The 22,513-nt window shown below is 39.4% G+C and overlaps 1 protein-coding gene across 1 annotated transcript; it reads left to right on the top strand.

The window, feature by feature from the left end:
- Positions 1 to 3,962: 3,962 nt before the first annotated feature.
- On the top strand, positions 3,963 to 6,973 carry LOC310953268 (tumor necrosis factor ligand superfamily member 14-like; the record flags this gene model as incomplete). The annotated part of the gene is made up of 7 exons (XM_083922233.1): positions 3,963 to 4,034; positions 4,397 to 4,666; positions 5,360 to 5,428; positions 5,532 to 5,565; positions 6,160 to 6,231; positions 6,363 to 6,600; positions 6,778 to 6,973. The coding sequence occupies exons 2-7, from the start codon at positions 4,469 to 4,471 to the stop codon at positions 6,971 to 6,973; spliced, it is 807 nt and encodes a 268-aa protein (XP_083778359.1). The 5' UTR covers positions 3,963 to 4,034; positions 4,397 to 4,468.
- Between the last annotated feature and the right edge of the window lie 15,540 nt (positions 6,974 to 22,513).

Below are 22,513 nucleotides of genomic sequence, written 5' to 3'. Positions count from 1 at the left end.
TTTCCCCCGCTGGTGAATAATCTTTCTAGACACACACTATGGGAGGATGCAAACACTCATTAGAGTTAATTTAACAGTTGTAATTGCTGTGTCCTGTGTCAGACACTTGCCCTAGCCGGTCCATATATTACAGAACCATTAGATCCTTTTCATGTATCACAGTATGGAAAACACAGCCTCAAGTAATAAACTTAACGATGAGTACGCTTGTCACCTGGCAAACATTGACACTAACAGTAAATATTGTCTAGCTTGCTAATTAGCACACCTCAAATAAACCAAGCCTTTACTGATGTTCATAGCTGCAGCTGTGAGAAGGGTCCAGTCACAATGAGAAAATGAAAGTCTCTACTTTATGGATCATTGTTTAGTAAATGTTTACACCATAAGTCTGCAGATTTTTGATTGGGGTTGATGCAACATTATTGGCATGTGATGGACACATGGTTGTTGAATCAGTCACCTCATGATGAAATTTGTGTTGCACTGCATTGCCTGGATTTGTACTAAATAGAGTGTGACAGTAACAATGCAGCTATGACACATTTCAGTTTTTGTCTTGGGGTGTGTTAGGGTAACCTGCATGTGTCATTTGTATAGTACAAAGAACTCAAAGAGCCTCTCGTATTACTTAGATCAGTTGGAATTCAGCCATAATTATTTTAATTATTTACACCTAAATTTCCTAACTGCGACTTGTCCTCTAAGAGAAGTATAGTTAACTTTATAATGAGCAGTGAAAGATTTTGAATATGTATTATGTATTTGAATATTTTAGGGCCCTGTGAAACACTCAATTAAAATGGTAAAAGGCCCCAACACTGTTTACATAAAGGAACTTAAAGAGTCTTCTTTTTAGTTATTTTGTGTCTCTTTGTAGTCGTTTTGCAGCTATTTCTAGTCATTTTTAAGTACCATTGTGGTCATTTTGTGTCTCTATATAGTTATTTTGAGTCATTGGTTGTTTTCGCTCATATTTTAGCGTCTCTGTGATCATTTTGTGTGGGTTTTTTTTCAGTAAATTAGAGAAATACACTCTGGGCCTCATTACAGAAACACTGAAATCCTAGCTTATCTCAATTTAGGAATTTTGGTCTTACACAAACATTCTTATGAACTGCATTTAAGAAAAAATCCCATATCTTAGGACAGGAATTTAGTTAATAAAGCCATCCTAAATTATGAAAAATTTTCTCAAGTTAACTGGATAGGACACAGCCATGACTTTAGAAATTGCTTATGTAATAGGAAGATAGAATTTTTCCTCTTTGAACTCAAGTTACAGTAAGATGACAAGAAGATTCTGACGCATCAGTTTTACAGTATTATCACAGGAATGAGAAACAAAGAAAACAGGAAATATGAAGAAAAGAAGAATTGCTGTGAATTTTCAGAAAGGGTCAGAGAGATGTGTGTGTAAAATGGGAATCGAGAGCAATATGGGAAATGTTATTTGACTAAAATGGGGAATAGATCATTATTTAACATGTGCTAGGAACGTGAGAAGATGAAAACATAAAAAGAGCCAGTAAATGTAATTATGAGAGTTTTATTTCCATAAAATGTCCATATTATTTACTGTTTAATGTTTTATTTATGTAATCACACAAAGTCACATGCTCACGTCCATCTCTTTCTCTCTCAATAAATGCATTTAACAAGCAACAACCACAGCCGCCCACCACAACTGTAGACTTCCGTCTGTCCTCCCTGAGTCTTTATCTTCACTGAACACAGTGCGTGTGTGTGTGTGTGTGTGTGTGTGTGTGTGTGTGTGTGTGTGTGTGTGTGTGTGTGTGTGTGTGTGTGTGTGTGTGTGTGTGTCTGTTAAAATATGTGGGAATCATGCAACATGTGGAGTCTGTCATGTCAAACTGCACTTTCTACAAAGACGAAAAAACAATCCAGATTGAGTTTCACAGGGAACAAAGCGTGAATCGTCCCTTTTTGTAATTCATATGTTTACTTCTCTCTTTCTGTATTTGATCCTCGTCACATTTGACCATAGGATTTAAACAGAAAAAAAGATATGTTTGATTGAGAGAGGGAGATGAAGGTATTTCTCAGTATACTTGTTTCAGAGGTAAAGAAAAAGAATAAGAAGAAGCACAAAAAAATCTGCTCAACATAAACACAAAATGTGGAATGACACTGGTGGATGTTAGAAACAAAACAACAAAAAAACGGCCAAAATCACATTGTACCTAAATACAAAAAACAATTATAACTCATAAAAAGAATGAGGGGGAAAAGGGAAGAGAGGACAAGAATGAAAAGTGAAGCAACTTTTGAACAAATCAGTGACCGTAAACATTTAAAAAGAAAGTGTTTCCACACGGGGCCTTGCACTTGAGCTGCAATCCTCTGCAACACATGAGTCATCTTCAATCACTGCAGGTTGTTCAGCTGACATGAGATAGTGAGTTCCCCCAAAATTAAAATACATGCTACTTGCAGGGGAACTATGGCCATTGTCAAAATCCATACATGTTATTCTTATATGGTCTACAAAAGTCCCAAAATATAAGTGAACATGAACAAGTCTCCTAAATCCAAAAATGAGAGTGCTAAATAAATGTCCATTGTCATCAAGAGAAAAGTGAGGAGCTGCTTCATAGACAATGAACTGGGAAAAATGTAAGAGGGCATTTTCACATTAGGTATGATTTATTTATACTGTGATTGATTGATTGATTGCTGATTTGCCAATAGTAATCTTGTTCCGTTCGCAAGTACTTGTGTCATCATCTATGTGACATGGCCTTTGTCACATAGTGAACATGAACAAGCCCCCAAAATCCAATGATAATAAATTGTAGCGCATGTTGCAGGCATTCAGACACTGCTGCCCATCGGGACCACCATCAGCGGAGATCGATGGAGCGGTGAGGCGAAACTCTGCTCCCGGTTGGAGCCAGAGTGTTTTTGTACAGTTGGTTTTTAGCCTGGATACCCAGACCCACATCTGTCAAGATATACAGTAGGGTTTGGCAGGTTGGCAGTTGGTTTTGAGCGATAGACCTTCCCAACTAAATAGGTGGCACCAACACATGCATTTCAAAATACCAATACACGCAATTGGATAGCACTACGATTGACTACGACAAATAAGAGCAATGTGACGATGGGAGCGATGGAAATGAGTAAATGGCAGAGTTTGTTATTATCATGACTTCGACTATGCAGCACTGTCGTCATCTGGTTACAGCTGCCCATAACAGATTACAATTATACTGGTGAGTTAGGATTGTCTGACATAGTTAATGAGCTCCAACGGCTTGTGGCCAGATGCAGCTGCAGAACAAATTGAAATTTGCTGGTGGTGCGCCTTGTTTTTTATATACCTGATGCTGATTGTAGGGGTCAGGGTTATACTTGAATCCAGGCCATAGATGACACTGAGAGCACCCGGACAAGACTTACTTATCTTGTGTTTATCTTTGAGAGATCTTAATTTAGATGATGTTCCTCTTTAAAGCGTCATCTGAGACATAAAATAATACAGAGGCATACAAGGAAAATATGTGAGACAGCAATTCTAGTGCAGAGGAATTAGCCGGTGTGAATTTAACAGCTTGACCCCCCTCGACTCAACCTCTACTGTATGTGATGTTTAACACCACACTGTATGGTTCCATAGGGTTTAAAATGTGCCAAATGCATGGCACAACTGGACAAAAAATGATTGTGCAAGTTTCTCAGAAACTGCCTACACTGAGACAAACAAACCAAAAGTGTTTAAGAGAACATGACACACGAGGAGTGAGAAATTGAAGAGACAGAAAAGGAAGTGTCAGCTGAGGGACGATAACTTTATTCTGGGGAGTGTCCCACGCACACACACATACTTACATGCACACTACTCACTCTCTCTCTCTGTTTCTGTCTCTCTTCCCCTGTGTCATCTTCATTTCCTCCTTACATGAGCTGGCTTAAAAAGCAATATTAGTGATAGTTGACAGCAGGCGAGCAAACTCAAGAGGTGTGGGAGCACAAAGATCTGTACAGACAGAGGATTTTCTTTTTCTCAGAAGGTGAGCCATCTGGAGATGTTACAAGATACACAATGGTGTATTGTTAGAGAATACTACTAATGTTATTTTTTGTTTAATGTTTTCTTTATTTATGGCATTTGATGTCCCTAAGGAGTTTCATATGAATGTGTGAAAACCAAGGTATTATCTTCCTGAATAATCTGTCAGAAAAGAACATTTCTCTTTGATTTATTGGACATGTTGAAGCTGTTTCTTCTTATGTACTTGTAGTAGTCAGGGTATGTAGAAATCCTTCTGCTTCCCAGAAGCCGGTTGCACTACATGTGCTTGTAAGCACAGCAGACAAAACTCTCATGTCTCTCTCAGCCTATTTTACCTAACCCTAACCCCATCTCTTTCAGTATCCCTTCCTCGTCACATCAAGCCCATTGACCTTTAAAACTAACATCCCAGTTGGTGGGTGATCTGGCGCGATGGCAGAGGGCGATGTGGGTACATACCCCCAGGTATTTGTGGTGGACAGTCACGCCAACTTTGTCTCAGTGCCCAGTGGGAAGAAACCAAGATGGCTGAGACCAGGCCAAAAGTTTCTTCTAATGCTGGTGGGACTCGTCCTGTTTGGACTCATTGTCGAGGGGTGTTTCATCTACAGACTATACAAAAAAACGCAGGTGAGGCCCATGCCTGCATGTGAGTGCATGTGAGTGCATGTGATTGTGCGTGTCTGAGAAGCCTCAGTGTTTGGAGCACGTGGAAATTCCAACTCTCGAGAATTTCCCTATTTTCCTCTACGTCATAATCAGACACACACACTAGCCCGAAGCTGAACAAATTTATACGTGGGTTGTTATTTACGCTTTAAGTTAGAGGTCCATGATGACAGATGTGTCGAATGGACTCTTTCTCTAGTTCTACTTCCCTTTCTTTTCTCTCTCAAGGGCAAACCCACAATATAACTTCACTTCTCTAAGACAGTTTCAAAATGTTGTTTATTACACACCTGCCTCTATTATGTTGCACGCTCTGCATGTTATGTAATATGCACTTAAGTTTAAACAAATCTAATAAATAAAGACAATGTCCAAAAATGACTCTTTCCCCTATACCAGCCACTGTATTTCTCCGTATCTAACACAAAACAAAAAACAGTTGTTAAGTCAAAACAATACATTTTATAAATATACATTTTTTTGTTGTTTTTGAGTCAAATGTCAGTGTCCATTTATTTGCATTTCTATTTGCTTCCATGACGCAGGACACTTCCTGTTCCTGCTTGCTCTTGAACTTTTGACATCTTGCTTGCAAACACACAGATTTTGTTACTCACCTTTTTTTTTCTTTGCGTATTTCTCACCCTCTTGCAGGAATTTTCCCTCTGTAAGTCTCATCCTCTCTGCCAGAACCTGTCCAATCCCCAAACATCTGGTCAGCAGGTTAGTGTTGGTGTCCAGTACGCATATCTTTGGATGCTGAGTCACAGGTTACACTGTTGCACGGCCTCATGTGTGTTGCTTTAATGCCTTTTTTCTTTTTCAGAGGGATAACATAATGAGTCAAGTGGGACCTAAAGGTAGTGAGTAACTCTCTGTTATCATAACTGATTATGATGAGTCACAAATATGTGATGTATGAAACAATCTTTACGTTCAACAACTAAGATGACTTGACTAAGATGAAGCTAAAGCTGTTTTCTCACATGAACGCCGAAGAATGTCCAGAGAATCAGGTGCGAACATTGTCCAAAGTTGCCCTTTCACAAATACAACAGATAACAGGAGGTGACCAGTTCTTTAAGTTACCGCCATGTCCGCTGGTTAGCCAGTTCATAATTTGGTAACAAACAACCCAGTCTCTTGCTGTTCATTTATTTGTCTGATGATTTCGGTGTCGGCCCTTATTGATAGAAGTTCCTGAATGTCTCTACAGTTAGACATTTTCATTGTCATCTTTGTGTAAATCCTCATCCTTCTTCACCCTTGGATGTCTGTTTTCTATCAGTTTCACGCCAATCTCACGATAGAAACATCATCAACACGCCCAAACGCACACTGATTGTTAATTCTGCACATGTGGGCTTAATCTTGCAAAACGTACTAAAGTGTGAATTCAGATGGGAGTTTTAAAATTGATTGGTCTGATGGTCTGACCCTGCTTTCTTGAACAGAGTCCAATGAGATTCCAACAGTACGTCCAACACTGGACGAGGTCCAACAGAAGCCCTTCGCTCAACTGATAGGTCAGAGGCCCTCTTACCACTCAAACTAAAATATTTTGCTGTATATGAGCCTCGATCCTTCATTTTAACTGCTCTCCTTCATTTTCTTTTGTCACAACTCTTTTCTCTCTTTCTTCTCATCCTTATCCCAGGCTCCAACCTCCCTATAGAGGAGAAGAATGTGGTGATGTGGGAAAGCAAAAATGGCGAAACTGTCACCTACAACATGGGCTACAACGATGGCCATTTGGTGGTCGAGAAGGAAGGTTACTACTACCTCTACTCCAAAGTGACAATAAATGCTGTAGATGAGTGTTCGCTTTTCGAGCACATGGTCATGAAAGACACCGACGCATATGACGATTCTATAGAACTTATGAAAGCAAAAAGGTTAGTCAGTGTACCACTCCTTACTTACTTCCTTTGTCACGGCCTATCTGCTCACAAGTGTTTACTTTGCTACAACCAGTTTGTAGCTTCACTTCTGTGTTACCAAAAGCAATCAGAAATCAGTGCTGTCTTCATTATGCTGTGGTTTTTCTGACATCTTGGGCATGTTTCCTCTAGTTTCCGCTGCGGGATCTCAAGTACAAAGGCCTCAGGTAGGGGGGATCTCTGGAACAGTTTCCTGGCTGGGATCTTCCACCTGCAGAGCGGAGATAAAATTTTCGTCACATTGAATGATATAAAAAAGATGCATCGAGGACATACTGAAAATCTCATGGGTGCCTTTATGATATTTCCAGGCGGTATACTGCGATAACACCTCTGTCTCAGAACAGAGTCTATGTCTCTGTGTAACACCATATGTTTTGGTGAATTTTATAATATGTACATTATATATAATCTAAATTATACCATACTCAATGGATGTATTTGAACCCCCTATGAAAATGCAACAAATGGTTGTCATATCAAAGTATCTGATATTCAGGTTATGTAATCCTACTTGAAAATGTGTTATCTATTTTGTTGTGTGAATAAAATACTGCTTCTTATCAAACAACAATGTGAGGTGGCATCAGTTCCTGATAAGGTTAAATTTCGGACAGTTAAAAAGATCACTGAGAAATACAGTTTATTTTTAATAATAATCAGCCATAGAATAATAACTTATTTATTCCTGCTCACATACTAAATCGTGCAAACAGACACTGTTTGGAAGCAGCACTGAGGCAAACCACATAACACAGTTGCAGATTCATAGATGCGGAACATACACTAATGCCTGTGTGTGTGTGTGTGTGTGTGTGTGTGTGTGTGTGTTGAGAAGAGCAGGATGTGGTTGAGTAAGGATGCACAGAGGAGAGGATGGAGGGGAAGAACTGTTGAGGTGCTGAGGCTGGTGTAGCTGACTCAGCACAGTGTACAGGGGAAAGTTTTGCAGACATTGCAGCAGTGTCAAAAGGGAAAAAAGACATGTGAAGGTACAGAGAAGTTAAGTAAAGGAGAGTTCTGTAACCGCCAAGGGAATTCTGCCGGGGTGGGAGAAGTAACACAAAAGTCAAAGTTTAAAAGACACATGAGAATAGTATGAAGACACAGGAAACCTTCTAGACAAATAGATAGACAGGTAACCAAACGTATGTGAGTTGAGGGACTGACCTCAGATGCAGCTTAAATATTTGGGTCATTTCCTGCTCTGAGATGCAGATAAACATCTGTGTATCTGTGTGAAACAAACACACATAAAGACAATACTCCTGCGCTTGAGCATGAAAGGTTTGCACACAAAAACACTTTATCTTGTTGTTCCTCGCAGTGGAGGTGTCAAGTGTTTTTGCTCATGCTGTAAGTACACTTTTGAAGCACTTGCGCTTGAGCATCTTGTGCCACTTAATACCTCTACTCCACTACAATTCAGAGACAAACATCATATTTTTTATTTACCTATTAGATTCATATGACATGTGTAGTTATTTAAATAACATATTTGAATATTTTCGCAGACCTGGTTTCACACTACTCTGCTGATCAACAGGTGGCAATAATGTGCCAATAAACACAGGAATATGCCATAAAGACAGGGAGGAAGAAAGACAGCAGTCGTAAACAATGCAGGATTTAAATCACTCACAAAAGTTACATAAATGCATTGCGATGCCCTTGAGGTCAAATACACCTCTCCAATGCATTTGTTTCTTCATAAAACATTTGCAAAGCTGATTTTTAAAGTATTTTCCTTCGAACATACTGTATCAGACTGTTAAGACGTGACGTAACACTCTTTCAAAATATGATTTCTGGGTCCATGCCGGTCCAAGCCTCGTATTTCTACAACAACGCAGTGCCACATTTACCCCTGTTTGAACAGATGAGTTTTAAAAAACAACGTAATTGTCATTTTACCTCTTTCTTGAATGAAAAAGGTGTCTAACTGACGTTAGAGGTGATCGTAATTGTTCAAATGTCCTGCCGTTGTGTCTGTTTTGTTTCAACTGAACGTTTGGACCCGGAAATCATATTTTGAAAGGGTGTTACGTCAGACTTAACAGCTGTGCATTGCTGCATGTGTTAGTCTGTTACCACCACCTGTAGATTAGTTGAATAGTGGGAAACAATTGATAATGTGAAACACTTGTTGTTAGAAACAGGCAGTGAGTAGCTTATTTATACAACCAGCTGTGATGGAGCAACATTAGAATTTATTTATAGTTGTGTCCACCTAATGAATATAAGTCCAACATTCACTCCATGTTTGGTCTCTACTAACTCCTGAGAGAGCTATCTGGCTCTTGAGCTGCTAAATGCTCCACTTCGGTCGCCAACTGTGTGCTGTTCAGTGCTGAGAAGGTGTTTTAGTGCGTACACAGAACTTTTTCAAGGCAAGAAAGCACATTTCATACATCGTGGCAACTCAAGGCGCTTAACATAATGATGTTTGAAAAGACACATTTAAGAAGAATTAAAAAGCATAACATAAAAAGATAAAGGATATGATAGATAAAAAGCAAAAAAAGGTTTTTTTTAGCTCAAAGAGAGAAAGTGGTGGGTGAGAGAGTCGTGACAACTAAATGCAGATGAACCATGTTTTGTTCTGACCCTGGGAACGGTTAGCTGACCTGTTCCAGATGGCCTAAAAGACCTGAAAGGGTCCATATGATGAGGTAGGTCAGAAATGTATCAAGGCCCAAAGCCTATAAATTAAGCTGAAGCTGCTTTAGTGCTTAGAGAGACCAGAGGAAAGACCATTACAGTAGTATAACCTTCTGGTGATGAAGCCATGAGTTAGTTTTTCTTAATTCTGTTTAGACAAAACAAAGCCTTGTTATATCTTTAAGGTGATAACAGCCTGCCTTATTGACTCGATATGGCTGTTCATATTTAGAACTGAACCATTAAGTTTACATCTATAAAGACACATTTATATTCATTTTCCCTGCTGTTCATTGTTGCCATTGGTATGTTCTTTTTGTGTTTTCTTTCTTCTTTTCACATTACATTTCAATGTTATTTTTGTACAGCACTTTGGTCAGCTTAAACTGTGTTTAAAAAAAAGTGACTGACTTGAACCAATCTCAGTTCTGTCTTTATTTAATAGAAGAAAATTCTGGTTCATTCACCCATTTTTTTTGTTCAATGCTTTGACCAACAAGTTTATTAGAGCATAACCAGTCGGCAGAAGGGCTATTTAATGCTGGGTATCATCCGTATTGTTATAATAGGCAATGTAGTTGCTCTAAGGCCGTGTCAGACAATATAGTCCAGTTGTTTTAGTCGATCAATTAGTGTTGCGTGATAAACCTAGCTCTGATATCCTGAATTGACATTTTACAAGAATCAGTGTTTAATTTGATGCTATTTAGAATTTTAATAAGAGCAATGGCCCAATCACGATGAAAACAACTGCCTACTGTGGCCAAAAACAACGTTACGATGACCGTGAGAATGAACCTGAACACTAAGTTACGACAGCTAAAATGCGGAGCTGCAGATTTGAGAGATACTTCTCTGTTGGTTCATCACTACAAACGACCCCTTTCACATTGTCATTTGATACATTGTTATTTTAAAAGATATTGATTTTACACATTTTAGCTGCTTTAAGTGCAGGGTCTTAATACATCTCGATCCAGTGATGCTTTGAATATAAACAATTAATTTAATAAATGGAGAAAGAGCAGAAATTGAAAAAGGCACACACACAAACACACACTTTAAAAGTAATGCTCTAATTAAACCAACTATAATTGTTACAATTGCATTCATCTTTTCATCTTAGATATTTAAGTATGCCCTCTGCTTTGTGCTGACAACATGAAAGCCTATTTATTTCCTCTTGAGTTTATATCACACAGGAGGTGTAATGTGTTTGTTTTCTGGCCCACATAGACTTTTTCTAAACCACACTGTTTGGTAAATAAACAGGAAGTGATGTACGTCCAGTTCCCGGCATGGGCTGTGTAACAGCAGGGAACTTTCCCTTACCTAAACTTTTCATATATTCCACTTGAAACTTTGTCGCAGTCACTTTCACACCCGGATTTCTACTTTTCACACCCAAATTCAATCAAATCTCAGTGTTCACCATATCCAAGTTTAATATGGATTGCAATAAAATACATTAAACAATGTGTAGTTTGTCCATAGGACTTACATATCTTTGAAAAACAAAACATTTTTTCCATTCATGAATCCACCTATTAAAGATATTTGGGTTATTGCAGTCATGTTTTGATTACTGAATGATACTTTTTATGGAACCTTGTTCTGTAAAAGTTATTTTAAGTGCAGTCTGCTCATCATTTGCCAGAAGAGCTTAAATGATTCCACTTTAACTACACTAGATCTAATTGAGGTCCCTGAGAAGCTTGCTGGGGTTTTGGAGCAAAATTACAATCAAACATCTTTGTAACCCTCAACTTTATGCCCCAAGCCATTTATAAAATGAATACAGAGCTATAATGTTACATTTTCAACTCAATGTAGACTGATTAAACTTGCAGCATATTGCACATTAGCATTAAAGTAGTGATATCTACATCAAAATGTCTAAATGTCTATAAAATATAAATATAGGTACATAAATAGTTCCATATTATCAAATAAATATATAATATACAGAGTAATATATACACATTTGTACAGAATGAGATGAGTGTCTCGTCTTTTCCATATGCTTGTTTGCATTATAAATGCAACTTCTCTTCAGATGCCACCTTAAAATCCTGCTAAGCTGCATCGTCTTTGTTTGCAAGAAATCTAGTCATAGCTTTGAAGTGCCTGTCCATTTTCCCCTACTTGGACGTAAGTAATCACAAACAGGTATTCTTTAGTTACAACCCAAAGGTCAAAGGCAGATCTTCATCTGGATGACAGTAGTACCACTATAAAGTGTCTACATTAGTCCACGAGGAACATCCCAAATCTCGAGCTGCCCAGCTCCAGGCTCCAGTTCTCCAGCCCCCCCTTTGGTACTGTCATCTGAGTGATCAGTTTCTGCTTCTTCAGCTGGCTCACTGTCCAGCACTTCTTGCTCACTGGGGCTGAATCTGCCACAGCTGGAAGCTCAACATTGCAGGTGAGCTTATCGCCCACATGCACGCTAAGGAGGCCCGCGCTGCAGTTATAGATGCAGGTGAGGTTGAGCTCAATGTAAATGAAGTAGGTCCCCACCCGTTTGGGCTGCAGCGAATGCTGCTCTGAGTCCAACAAGAAGTTGCTTCCTAGAGACTTCCCAGTGCCATAGATGACTGGAGCCCAGTGCATGGTGGAGGTCTTCAACTCGCCTTCAGGGGGAGACAAATACCTCATTTAGATGACGTTTACACAGATCAGCAATCTCAACTAATACATCCCTTTCTGGTGTTGTCTTGCCTGAATGTTTTTTTCCACATCTAAAATTCCTATGTAATCTTTTTCACGTCATTTTAGTGATGATAATAAAGGATATATATATATCTTTATACATATATATATATATATACATCTTTATAAAGTTTGCAATTTAAACTTTGTCCATGGAGAGGAAAATATTGATTTGACACCATTATCATCTGCTTACTCTTTATTTGTGAATCTAAACATTGATGTATGGCTGCTTTAAATATTAGTCAACTTACTTGAGGTGGCTTCAAGATAGGCAAAGTTCTGCATCTGTAGACACAATCAAAAAGTATAGCAAGTGGATTAAAATGTGCAGAGGACAGGGGTCAAACTTTAAAAATGAGAGGGGGGGGGGAGTGGGAATCATTCAGATTTAAATAACAGGAGCAATTTTTACCTTGTATGCTGGGTCAGGTGTGTGTCCTATCAGCTTTGATGTCTCAAACTCAAAAGGTGGCCGCTTGGACTCCAGTTTGGACCGCAGCTGCATCACAGCCATCACTCCGCCGGCTGCCACAGCTGTCACCATCACAAACAGAAAAATGATTGACACGACGAGAAAAACGTCCAGGCAACTTCCACGGCGGCGGCCGCTCTTCTGGAGAGACTCAACGTCCATTTCTTTATCTTGGTGTCCCATCAATCCGCAAAAGGATGCTTGAGCTTCGGTGAGACTGTTGAGGTTTTAGATTCAGTGAATAAAAATGCTTTAGAAGTTGTACAGTTCCAGACGTCCAGTGGGCTACCTCCCCAAAGATAGTCCTCTTGGTATCACACAGCCCAGTCCGCGTCTTAATGTGAATGTCGCGTCTGTGAGTACCATGATGGCTTTTTATAGTTTACAGTACTACTGTGCACACAGTTACAGGGTGGGAGGAAAAACGCGGAAGTCATGGATTTCCCTCTCGCCTTCACACACACGCCCCCCTCCTTCGCTGCAATTACACGAGGTGAGAGAACGAGACGCGCAGACTTTCCGCGACTCTCCCTGCAATTGCGCAAGGGCGCCCCAAAGGCAGAGTGTGCGGTGGAAAACGAAAGACAGAAGAAATGTGCATCCCACAGCTTCACTACATTCCGACACGGGCAGTCAAACAAAGGCTTTCCCTCTCCACTTTCAAATGTAACGCGGCTGGCAAAAGTGGCACCATGGTGATAACAAAGACACATTCGCCTAATCTGGACCGGGTTGTTCGAAACGTTTTTGGCAAGTTAATGTACAAGAGAAACCGCAACGGGATAGGGTGGGGCGAGAGTAGTTCATCATCAATCTTAAGAAAAATCACGTCACTCCTCCAGGTTCATAGCCTATACCTGGCGTAATTCTGGCACAAACATGTGCCAACTGTTATCAGACCAGAAGGTGAAACTTGGGGTTGTGCAAACACACAGGGGGATTCCCGGTGTGTGTGTGTGTGTGTGTGTGTGTGTGTGTGTGTGTCTTTAAGACCTTTGCCAGCCAACAGTCAATCAGACTGCAGTCTTATCATGGTATAGTATGAAATGTTCATACAAGAGAGCAAAAGATGGAAAACGAGTTGCTTAACGTCACACAACGATATTGTAGTTTACACCTCTGAAGTATTTTTATTTAGTGCATCACCATTTAAAAAGTGCTTTTTCAATTTGCTCTCCTGTTGTCATTGCCTCTTTTTTCCAAGTATTAATCTATTTCCTATTTCTTTCATTAACAGTGATAGCGATTTGTTAATATTTGTCAGAAACACTATTGCATCTTCTGCATAAAGTGCTAATTTATGTTCTCCTTCTCTAATCATTAGTGCATTTTTTTTGTTCTTATACCTTCAGTTAAGGGTTCAATGCATAACGCAAATATTTGTAATGAAAGAGGGCCACCTTGTCTTGTACCTCAACATTAGCATCTACTCTTCAGACTTCGCTAAGTAAAGTGTTATTGGTTGTAATAATTGGGAATTCTTTTAATCCTTCACTTGGGAAGTATTGTTTACATCCATTGTAATTACTTTCTGTGTCCTTATGTAGATTTATGTAGTGGAATTTTAGATTTTTCAGTGTGTAAGTTAGAGTTTACCCTTTTATTAAGTTTGTCTTGTAAAGGCAGTTGCGATTATAATCCCGAAAAATCAGGGGGAACTACTTGAGATGAACTATTAAAGATTGATTGATCAGGTCAGAGAATAACTAAATATATGGAAATGCTTAAATCTGTCCAACTTTCAAAAGCTTTATTAAAATGACTGCACACTTCCCACATTTCTGTTTTTCTTCCAAAATTTACCAACGTATATATTTCACCTAAGTAATTTCACAAATGGAAGGAGCATATAATGTACAGGTTAACATGGTAAAGATGGAAATAATTTATTCAGAGTCCTGATAATCACAGTATTGACACAAACAACAAAAGTGTGGAAAAAGATTCGGGAAGCCTAACTCATGGTGGAAGTGACTCAAAAAGGCAGGAATATGAAAGATGTGTGTGAGATTAGGTGGATTTTAAATAATCGGAAGTTAGGCCAACAGTATTAGACGGTTAGTCACCAACAGTCTTTTCATTAATGCATGACTATGTTACTGAATATCTTACCACTTCCTGTAATCTTCATGTTATCGTACATGCTGATTATATGAAGTGGTCAGATATTCCAACTCATTCTCATCCCAGCTGATCAAATATGGCTGTTTGGTCAGGACCCCTCTGCGTCTCTTGTCAATGCACTGTGTAGCCCTGCACAGAACATGGTGACGCTCCACTATGGTCGCTGATATAAATATGGGGAACACACATGAATTTAAGAAAAGTGTGTTGTTAGGTTTAGGCAAGGAAACCACTTGGTTAGGGTTAGGAAAATATTATGGGTTGGGTTTAAATATGTGCATTTGTAATGTAACTACAGTAACATTGGACACACAAAACGTGAACAGCACACCTCCTTCTTATACGGACATTGTTGGGCTAAATCCTGGAACATTAGCTTTGAATGTCTAATATTGCTGCGGATGGGTTTGCAGTTCTAAGTCCTGTTTGATTCATATAGACACTCAAGAGTGCCTTGTGCATTAGTATCAAGTTGCAGTAATATCATCATCCTGTAGAGAGCCCCTGTTCTAGATGTACCCATGCACGGGTTCCTGACCCACTGTTCCAGACATGGCACACGTGTATACGCCTTGAACAGGGTCTCCACGGGTCTGCAGAATCTCAGTGCCGACCTAAAGGCCTAAGAAATGCCAGAAACTATAGTTCATCGAGTGACCGCTTGAGACTGGCTCAATCCCTGTTGAGGCCCATACCGAAATGCCAACCTTAACAGTAGAAATAAACATGTTTATAGCCTGGTACAAAAAAGGATTGGTCTCTATAGATAATTTCACAACTGTCCGGGGTTGAGTTTTTTTTTTCATAACTCATCGGTTTAAAGTAGATAAAAAGATAAGTACATTTTAATCCCCTCACGATCAGTGTCAAAACCATGTGTGCTCTTGCAATTTGCACTTAGTCAGTGTCAATTTAAATTGATTTATTTTCTTCAAACTCACGTGTGCAGTGTCTACACCTAGCTGTTGTAGCAAATACAATTCAGGCAGTGCAAAATGCAATGCTATGGTATGACTCCAGATCCCTTAGCCTAACTGCCAACTCTAATGCTGCCATAGACAGGCTAGACCCAACGCGGTCAACCCTGGTGCTGTTGTTTACTCTGACTAAATGTGAGTTGATACAGAGCGAACTCCATCTCCAGGCTGCCAACCGCCTCTCTTGCCCTCCCTGTGAAGCTTGATAGGTTTGAGCCAGGTTTCTCCATCTCAGCTCCACCACACTCAGTACACCTAATAAGGAAGGCAGTGTCAGTCACTACTAAGATGGCAAGGGCTGGACAGATGATTTTTTCCCCCTAGGATGGCGAAGGCATGGCCCGCCCATATTTTTCCCTACTCCCTACTTGAAAATATTTCTAAAACAGTAGCATATAACATACTAGCTTTGTACCTGCAATGAAGATGTTATTTAAAAAGTAGTAAGAAATAGATCATGAACAATGACAAAGGGTACTAGGAAAGGAAGAAAAAAACACTCCTACAAATTGGTCATTCCCATTCCTCATACTTAAATCTAACCAATCCAACCAACAGAGGCAACGAGTCAATCAGAGGCAAAGTAGGGAGGGTCATGTCTTTGCTATCCTAGGGGAAAAAAATCGGCACTAGGAGCTGCCTTTTGCGCTCTATAGACTACGTCCATATTCTATACAGTCTACGGTCTGGATCAGATGCCGTGGGCTGTGACAAAACGGTGATATTTGATGCCCTGGAAACGGGCTGCATGTTCATACAAAGCCTATACAGAATGTTTGTGTGCTTTTATGTGCATTTGTGTGCGTCAACATACCTGTATATGTATGGGAAGATGCATATGTGTGTGTGTGTGTGTGTGTGTGTGTGTGTGTGTGTGCGTGTGTGTGTGTGTGTGTGTGCGTTTGTGTGTGCAGTGTGTGAATGATTGTCTTTTAGTTTGTTTGAATGGCTTTATGCATGTATTGTATGGTATTGTATGCGTGTGGTATATGTAATATATATGTTAATGTATTTAATGTTGTATTTAATGTTGTATCCAGCCTATTTGATCCCCAGTGTTACAGTATAGTGCAACTAGTGTAATTACTAGAGGGTTTTCCCAGCCACATCATGTGATGATCCAACCTCCTACAGGAGATGTTATGGTAATCACTCCCAAATTGCTCTATGCCGATCAAAACATGATCAGCTGATCAGATCCGCAAAGTTTGCAAAGATATAAATGTCGCGGGAATGTTTGTGGTTGTTACTGAAAGGGAAGTGCAAAGTTATATAAAGACAGACATAAGACAGGAAGTGAGCGTCACTGGCAAGAGATCTGTTTAGGCTGTGCTGCTGAGAAGTCGTGTCAAAGCTGAAACTAATCATCAGACTACAGATGGTATCCAAAAAAAATAATACATGTACGTTCAATACAATCCAGAATGAAGATTTAACCTTGAAAAACCGTTTGCCTGTTATAGATCAAATTGAATAAAATAAGAATTAAGAACAAAAAAAAAAGAATTGCATGACAAAAAGATACTTTAAATATTAAACAATGAAACTCACTCACTTTGACATCAAAGGAAAAATAATTAGACTATCTTGTATTGGGATCACACCAACCGTGAGGCCAATTCAGACCAGGGGCATAAAGTATAGGGGGCTGGCCCCTAACCTACTTCCTACCCCCAACTTCCTGCGCCCTTACTCCAACCTCTGCCTTCATTTTGATCTCAAAATATACCTGTGAAGTTTCCTGAGTTTGCATCTTACACCATTGTGACGCCACCACGGTGACACAGTAGTGGCTCTTTCTTCCTAGTATAGTTGTGACATCACAACAGTACAGAAGTCCTGACTGCTCGTTTTAAAGACACAGTTCCTGAGTACGGGCTGAGCATTTGTTTTATTTTTACAGTATTCATAGTTTTAAGAGACTTAGGGAAATCTCCCTTTTTACTAAATGTTACCTTAAATTTTATGTATTTATTTACAGTATTTGTTCTTGTGTAATATATTTCATGCTTACATTCATTTTGTCCTTGCTATTAGTACAACAAGAACCGCTGAAACGTTTATTATTACATTTATATCCATTCTGTAAAGCAACTTCAAGAGATGGAAATATAATTTAATGGATTTACTTATGTACTGTACTGAAGTATACCATTGTCTATAGTATAGTATACTCTCCATCAAACTGCACGTCCTCCAAGCTAGTGTATTTCATATTCATCCTCTGTTGCACCTTTCTGTCCATGTCATCTAACTCCCCCCCTACATTTGGCTCCTGTCTCTTTAAATGTCCTTTTCTCAGGTGTCTTCTGTATTTTCCCCTCTCTACTGAGGTTTTTTGGAGGCGGTTCTGTCATCTTCTTAGAGAGGTTTGGCTGGGTCAGGAAGCTTGGATGTTGCAGGTCTGTAAAGCCCACTGAAACATTGTTTGTGATATTACAATATATAGTACTTGACTTACAGTATGTACTGTTCCCATATCACATAATCCGTCTGTATGACATGAAAATTAAACACAAAAAGTGCTTCAGTAATTAGAATGTCATGAGGAACGACAAGCGAGAAAAGACGGTGAGTGGGTTTGATGGTAAAAAAGTGTTTTCTCCCAACTTTTTCTGTGTGGGAGTAACAGACAAAAATGGGGAAATCAGCATGAAACAGAATAGTATGACATACTGTACTTACTGAAGGTCAGATCCTCCTGCAGAGCAAAATCCCATGTCTTCTGTTCCCTAATGAAAGTAACCACAAAAGTTCAAACATAAGAACACCACAACAGCCACACACACACACACACACACACACACACACACACACACACACACACACACACAGATACATCCCTCAAAAGTTTCCAGATATCTGGTTAGAGCAGTCGGCCTGTGTAAAGATGCTGAAGGTCCTCAGCATCTTTACATGGCCCTTTGCTGCATGTCTCCCCCTCTATCACCCCATTTCCTGTCTGTCCTATATAATAACAGGCTTGAAAAGCTGCCAAAAATTATCTTAAAAAAAAAAGAATGGCTTAGTCTTGGCGTGACCAGCAGAACATCTGATCAGAACATGCTTTTACTTTATAATACTAAATATAGTGATATGTGTGTGTGTGTCTGTGTGTGTGTGTTTGTGTGTGTGTTAAAATATTTGGGAATCATACAACATGTAGGAGTCTGTCATGTCAAACTGCACCCTCCTACAAAGACAAAAAAAACAATCCAGATTGAGTTTCACATGGAACAAAGCGTGAATTGTCCCTGTGTGTGTGTGTGTGTGTGTGTGTGTGTGTGTGTGTGTGTGTGTGTGTGTGTGTGTGTGTGTGTGTGTGTATGTGATTGTATTTTATTGCTTTTCCAACTTTCATCGAAGGAAGTGCATTACTCAGCATTAGCTGAGCTGCTGTAATGTGTCATATAGAGGAAACCAATTTCATACATGTTTATGATACTGATATTATATTGAAAAACAATGATGAAATAACAGTTAAACAGAAATTACGTATTTTTTCAGCACAAACACTCACACACACACACACACACACACACACACACACACACACACACACACACACACACACACACACACACACACACACACACACACACACACACACACACACACACTCACACACACACACACACACACACACACACACACACACACACACACACACACACACACACACACACACACACACAGTTTTCAAATCCATAGTTGGATTTTCTGTGGTCAGGATTACGTACAAGCTTTTTTGACAAAACTAGAAACCACCATCGTGATATGCTGGGCTTTCTCACAGGGAAGTCACTGTCTCTGCTTTCACTTTACAATTAAAAAAGTACTATCTCTCTCTCTCTCTCTCTCTCTCTCTCTCTCTCCCTCTCTCTCTCTCTCTCTCCCTCTCTCTCTCTCTATCTTTGGCTCACTCGCTCTCTTTCTATTTTCCTTTCCCTGTACAGAAACAGCAGATCAGCAGAGGAGCAAAATGAAACCAAATGAAACCTCCCCTGACAGTTCCTTTGCTGCCCCCTGCAGCAGAGAGCTAAATTTCGAAAAATTTCCATACACTTGGGTAAATAAAGGAACTTGTACATATTACATTTTCTTTTACTTTGAAAACTATTGTGTCATTTCCCACGTTGAAAACATATGAACTATATTATCTTGATCTGTCACTCCCAGTCAACTGATGACCTACTTAGTTGCCTTCAGGACATTGATGCCAACATTTTGATCCAACAGGACTACTCTGTTCTGCTTTGATTTCTTCCAACTCCTTTTTGTTTGATACTATAATGACACCTTTTTGTTGTACGTATTGGCACTTACGTCTTCCTTTTATATTGGTAAGGTGTGGTAATATGACATATACTGTTAATATGAATATATGTGTGAACAGGTTTGTGAGGGTTATTTTAAACATGTATTCAGATACAATTACGAATTACTTGATAAAAAAATGTAGGCTTACCAAACTATCACAATATTAAAGTAACCATATTAAAGTAACAGCTTCCCATTACTGTCAGTTTACCTCAATACTAAATATGCAGATAAAGAATTATATCATAAAATATCAATAAGATGAATTATTGACTTAATAATATACATGTGATAATTCTGTATTTTGACAATAAAACAATGTCACTTTTAAAATGGGGTAAGATTTTCATCATCAAAAATATGTACCCCGCTCTGTATTTTTAAAGATAAAAATACTTCCTTAAGCAGATTCAGGCAGTTGCCTATAGACCTACAATGAAAGTGCACTACATACAGTTTACAAAGCAAAAATCAAATATGCTGCTTTTATCAGATAGACCTAGAAACTATTTACATACATACGTTTGAAGCTGAGTGCTACTGGAACTTTTAATCGTTCTTCCTTGACTCTAAAAACTATTATTTTCTTTGTTTAATTGGAGAAAAATCTGCTCCATCCAATTGTTGATTTGCTCAGTGCATCTACTCAGTGCTTTTATCGGACCATGTCCCCTTGTGATATTGTTATGTAAATCTGTGTGTTGTCTACGTAATTATGATGACAAATTTTGTTGTTTTTTATGATCTGAGGTAGTGGAAGCATGTAGATATTGAACAGAAGAGGCCCCAGAATGGAGCCTTGGGGAACTCCATGTAAAAAAATTGTCTGCTCAGGTGTGTAATTACACAAATTATAGACGCAAAGTAGCCCCTGTCCTTCAAGTAGGATGCAAACCCTTTTAATATTGTGCCTTGAAGTCCCACCCAGTTTTTCAGACGGTCCAGTAATATGTTGTGATCGATTGTGTCAAACTCCAGGTGTCATGTTCTGTGTCTGTCAGTGCTCTCCTCTCTTCCTTTCTGTGTGAGTTTGTCTCCCTCTGTCTGTGTTTCCCTGCATGTGTCTCTCCCTTGTCTGTGTGTAGATCCGGGAGGCGTTTCCCCAAAGCTGCAGCCTGTTATGCTGATTATACCACCACCTTAAAAGCGTCAAAAGCCTGAAGCCGGGCCGTCGTCGACCCTTCATTGTTTCCCGTCCGTGTCCCTGATCTTCCGTCGTCTTCCTGTTCCTGAATCCCCTTGATCGTTTAGTTAGTCTTGTGTTTGTATTCCCTGTAGTATTTTTGCGTTTGTCCGTTTATTATATTAAACGTTTCTTTTGTAACTTTACCTTTTGTCCGTGTCTGCATTGGGTCCACCTTTCGTGCTATCCCCCTACCGTTCCTGACAGCAGGACTGAGATCCAGTAATACTAATGCTGCCATTGTCTGTGTTTAAGTGGATGTGATTAAATAACTTAACAAGAGCTGTCTCAGTGCTGTGGTATTGTATAAATCCTGACTGGAAGACATTCAAGCAGCTGAAGTCGTTCAGCTGCTTGAAAACAGCTTTTTTGATGAATATAAATCGGAAGATTTGAAATTGATCTGTAATTGTTCATTAATGAAGTGTCGAAGTTGTTCTTTTTTAAAAGAGGCTTGATAACAGCAGTTTTCAGGGCTTGTGGAAAGACATCTGAGAGAAGACATGTGTTTACAATCTGTAGCATGTCTGAGACCGTGCAGTTTGATACATTTTGAAAAGGCACGTTGGCAGAATATCGCGACAGCACTAAGATGATTTCAGATGTTGTAGAATGCCCTACAGATTTTATGTTTAATCACATCGAATTGGGTCATGGTATTCGAACTGATTTAAGTTGACACATGGAAAATGTCCTGCACCTAAGTCACTGCTTGCTTACTTTTCTGACTATTGTGAAGAGGCAAATTCATGGCAGGCCCTGGTGGAAAGCAGTTCAGAGGCTACTGACACTGCCTGTCAACAGTAGTGAACAAGGAGCTTTCATTGTTATTGTTTTTTCAGTTAGAGGATTGCCTTGCATTTCTCAGTTAGTTTCAAGTCTTTCTTTATAGATATCATCATCATTCTGCCACCTGCGTGTGGGCAACAAAACAGCGGTGCTTGCTCAGTGGAAAACAATGAGCCTGACTCGTCGGACCGTTTGATACAAAGAATCATCAACCAGTTTAAGGAAGCAACAATTACAAGGAAGGAAATGAAAAGGGACTCTATGCAGATTTCAGAGATGAGGAACCATATTCATCAAACTTCTTCTTCAAAGAACAAAAAAGAAGGGGAAAGGTGAATCATGGTGATGGAGAAATATCGTCAAGATTGCAGCCATAGGTCGTCACTGTGACACACATTTTATGCTCTTCCTCATAACTAAGTTGGTGAAAATTAGTCACACCTTGATTATGTAGAGAGAGAGAGAGAGAGAGAGAGAGAGAGAGAGAGAGAGAGAGAGAGAGAGAGAGAGAGAGAGAGAGAGAGAGAGAGAGAGATCCGAGTTCCTATTGCGCAACTTGTGTGTGGAGTTTTCCGCTCCACCGTGGTGCATATCTTCAAGGTGACGGATGCCCTGCAACGAGTCAGG

The sequence above is a fragment of the Echiichthys vipera genome (assembly GCF_963691815.1).
Source record: "Echiichthys vipera genome assembly, chromosome: 2".
In the NCBI taxonomy this organism is placed as follows: domain Eukaryota; kingdom Metazoa; phylum Chordata; class Actinopteri; order Perciformes; family Trachinidae; genus Echiichthys; species Echiichthys vipera.
Note: the sequence above shows the minus strand (reverse complement) of the source record. Positions and strands in the feature narration are given on the sequence as shown.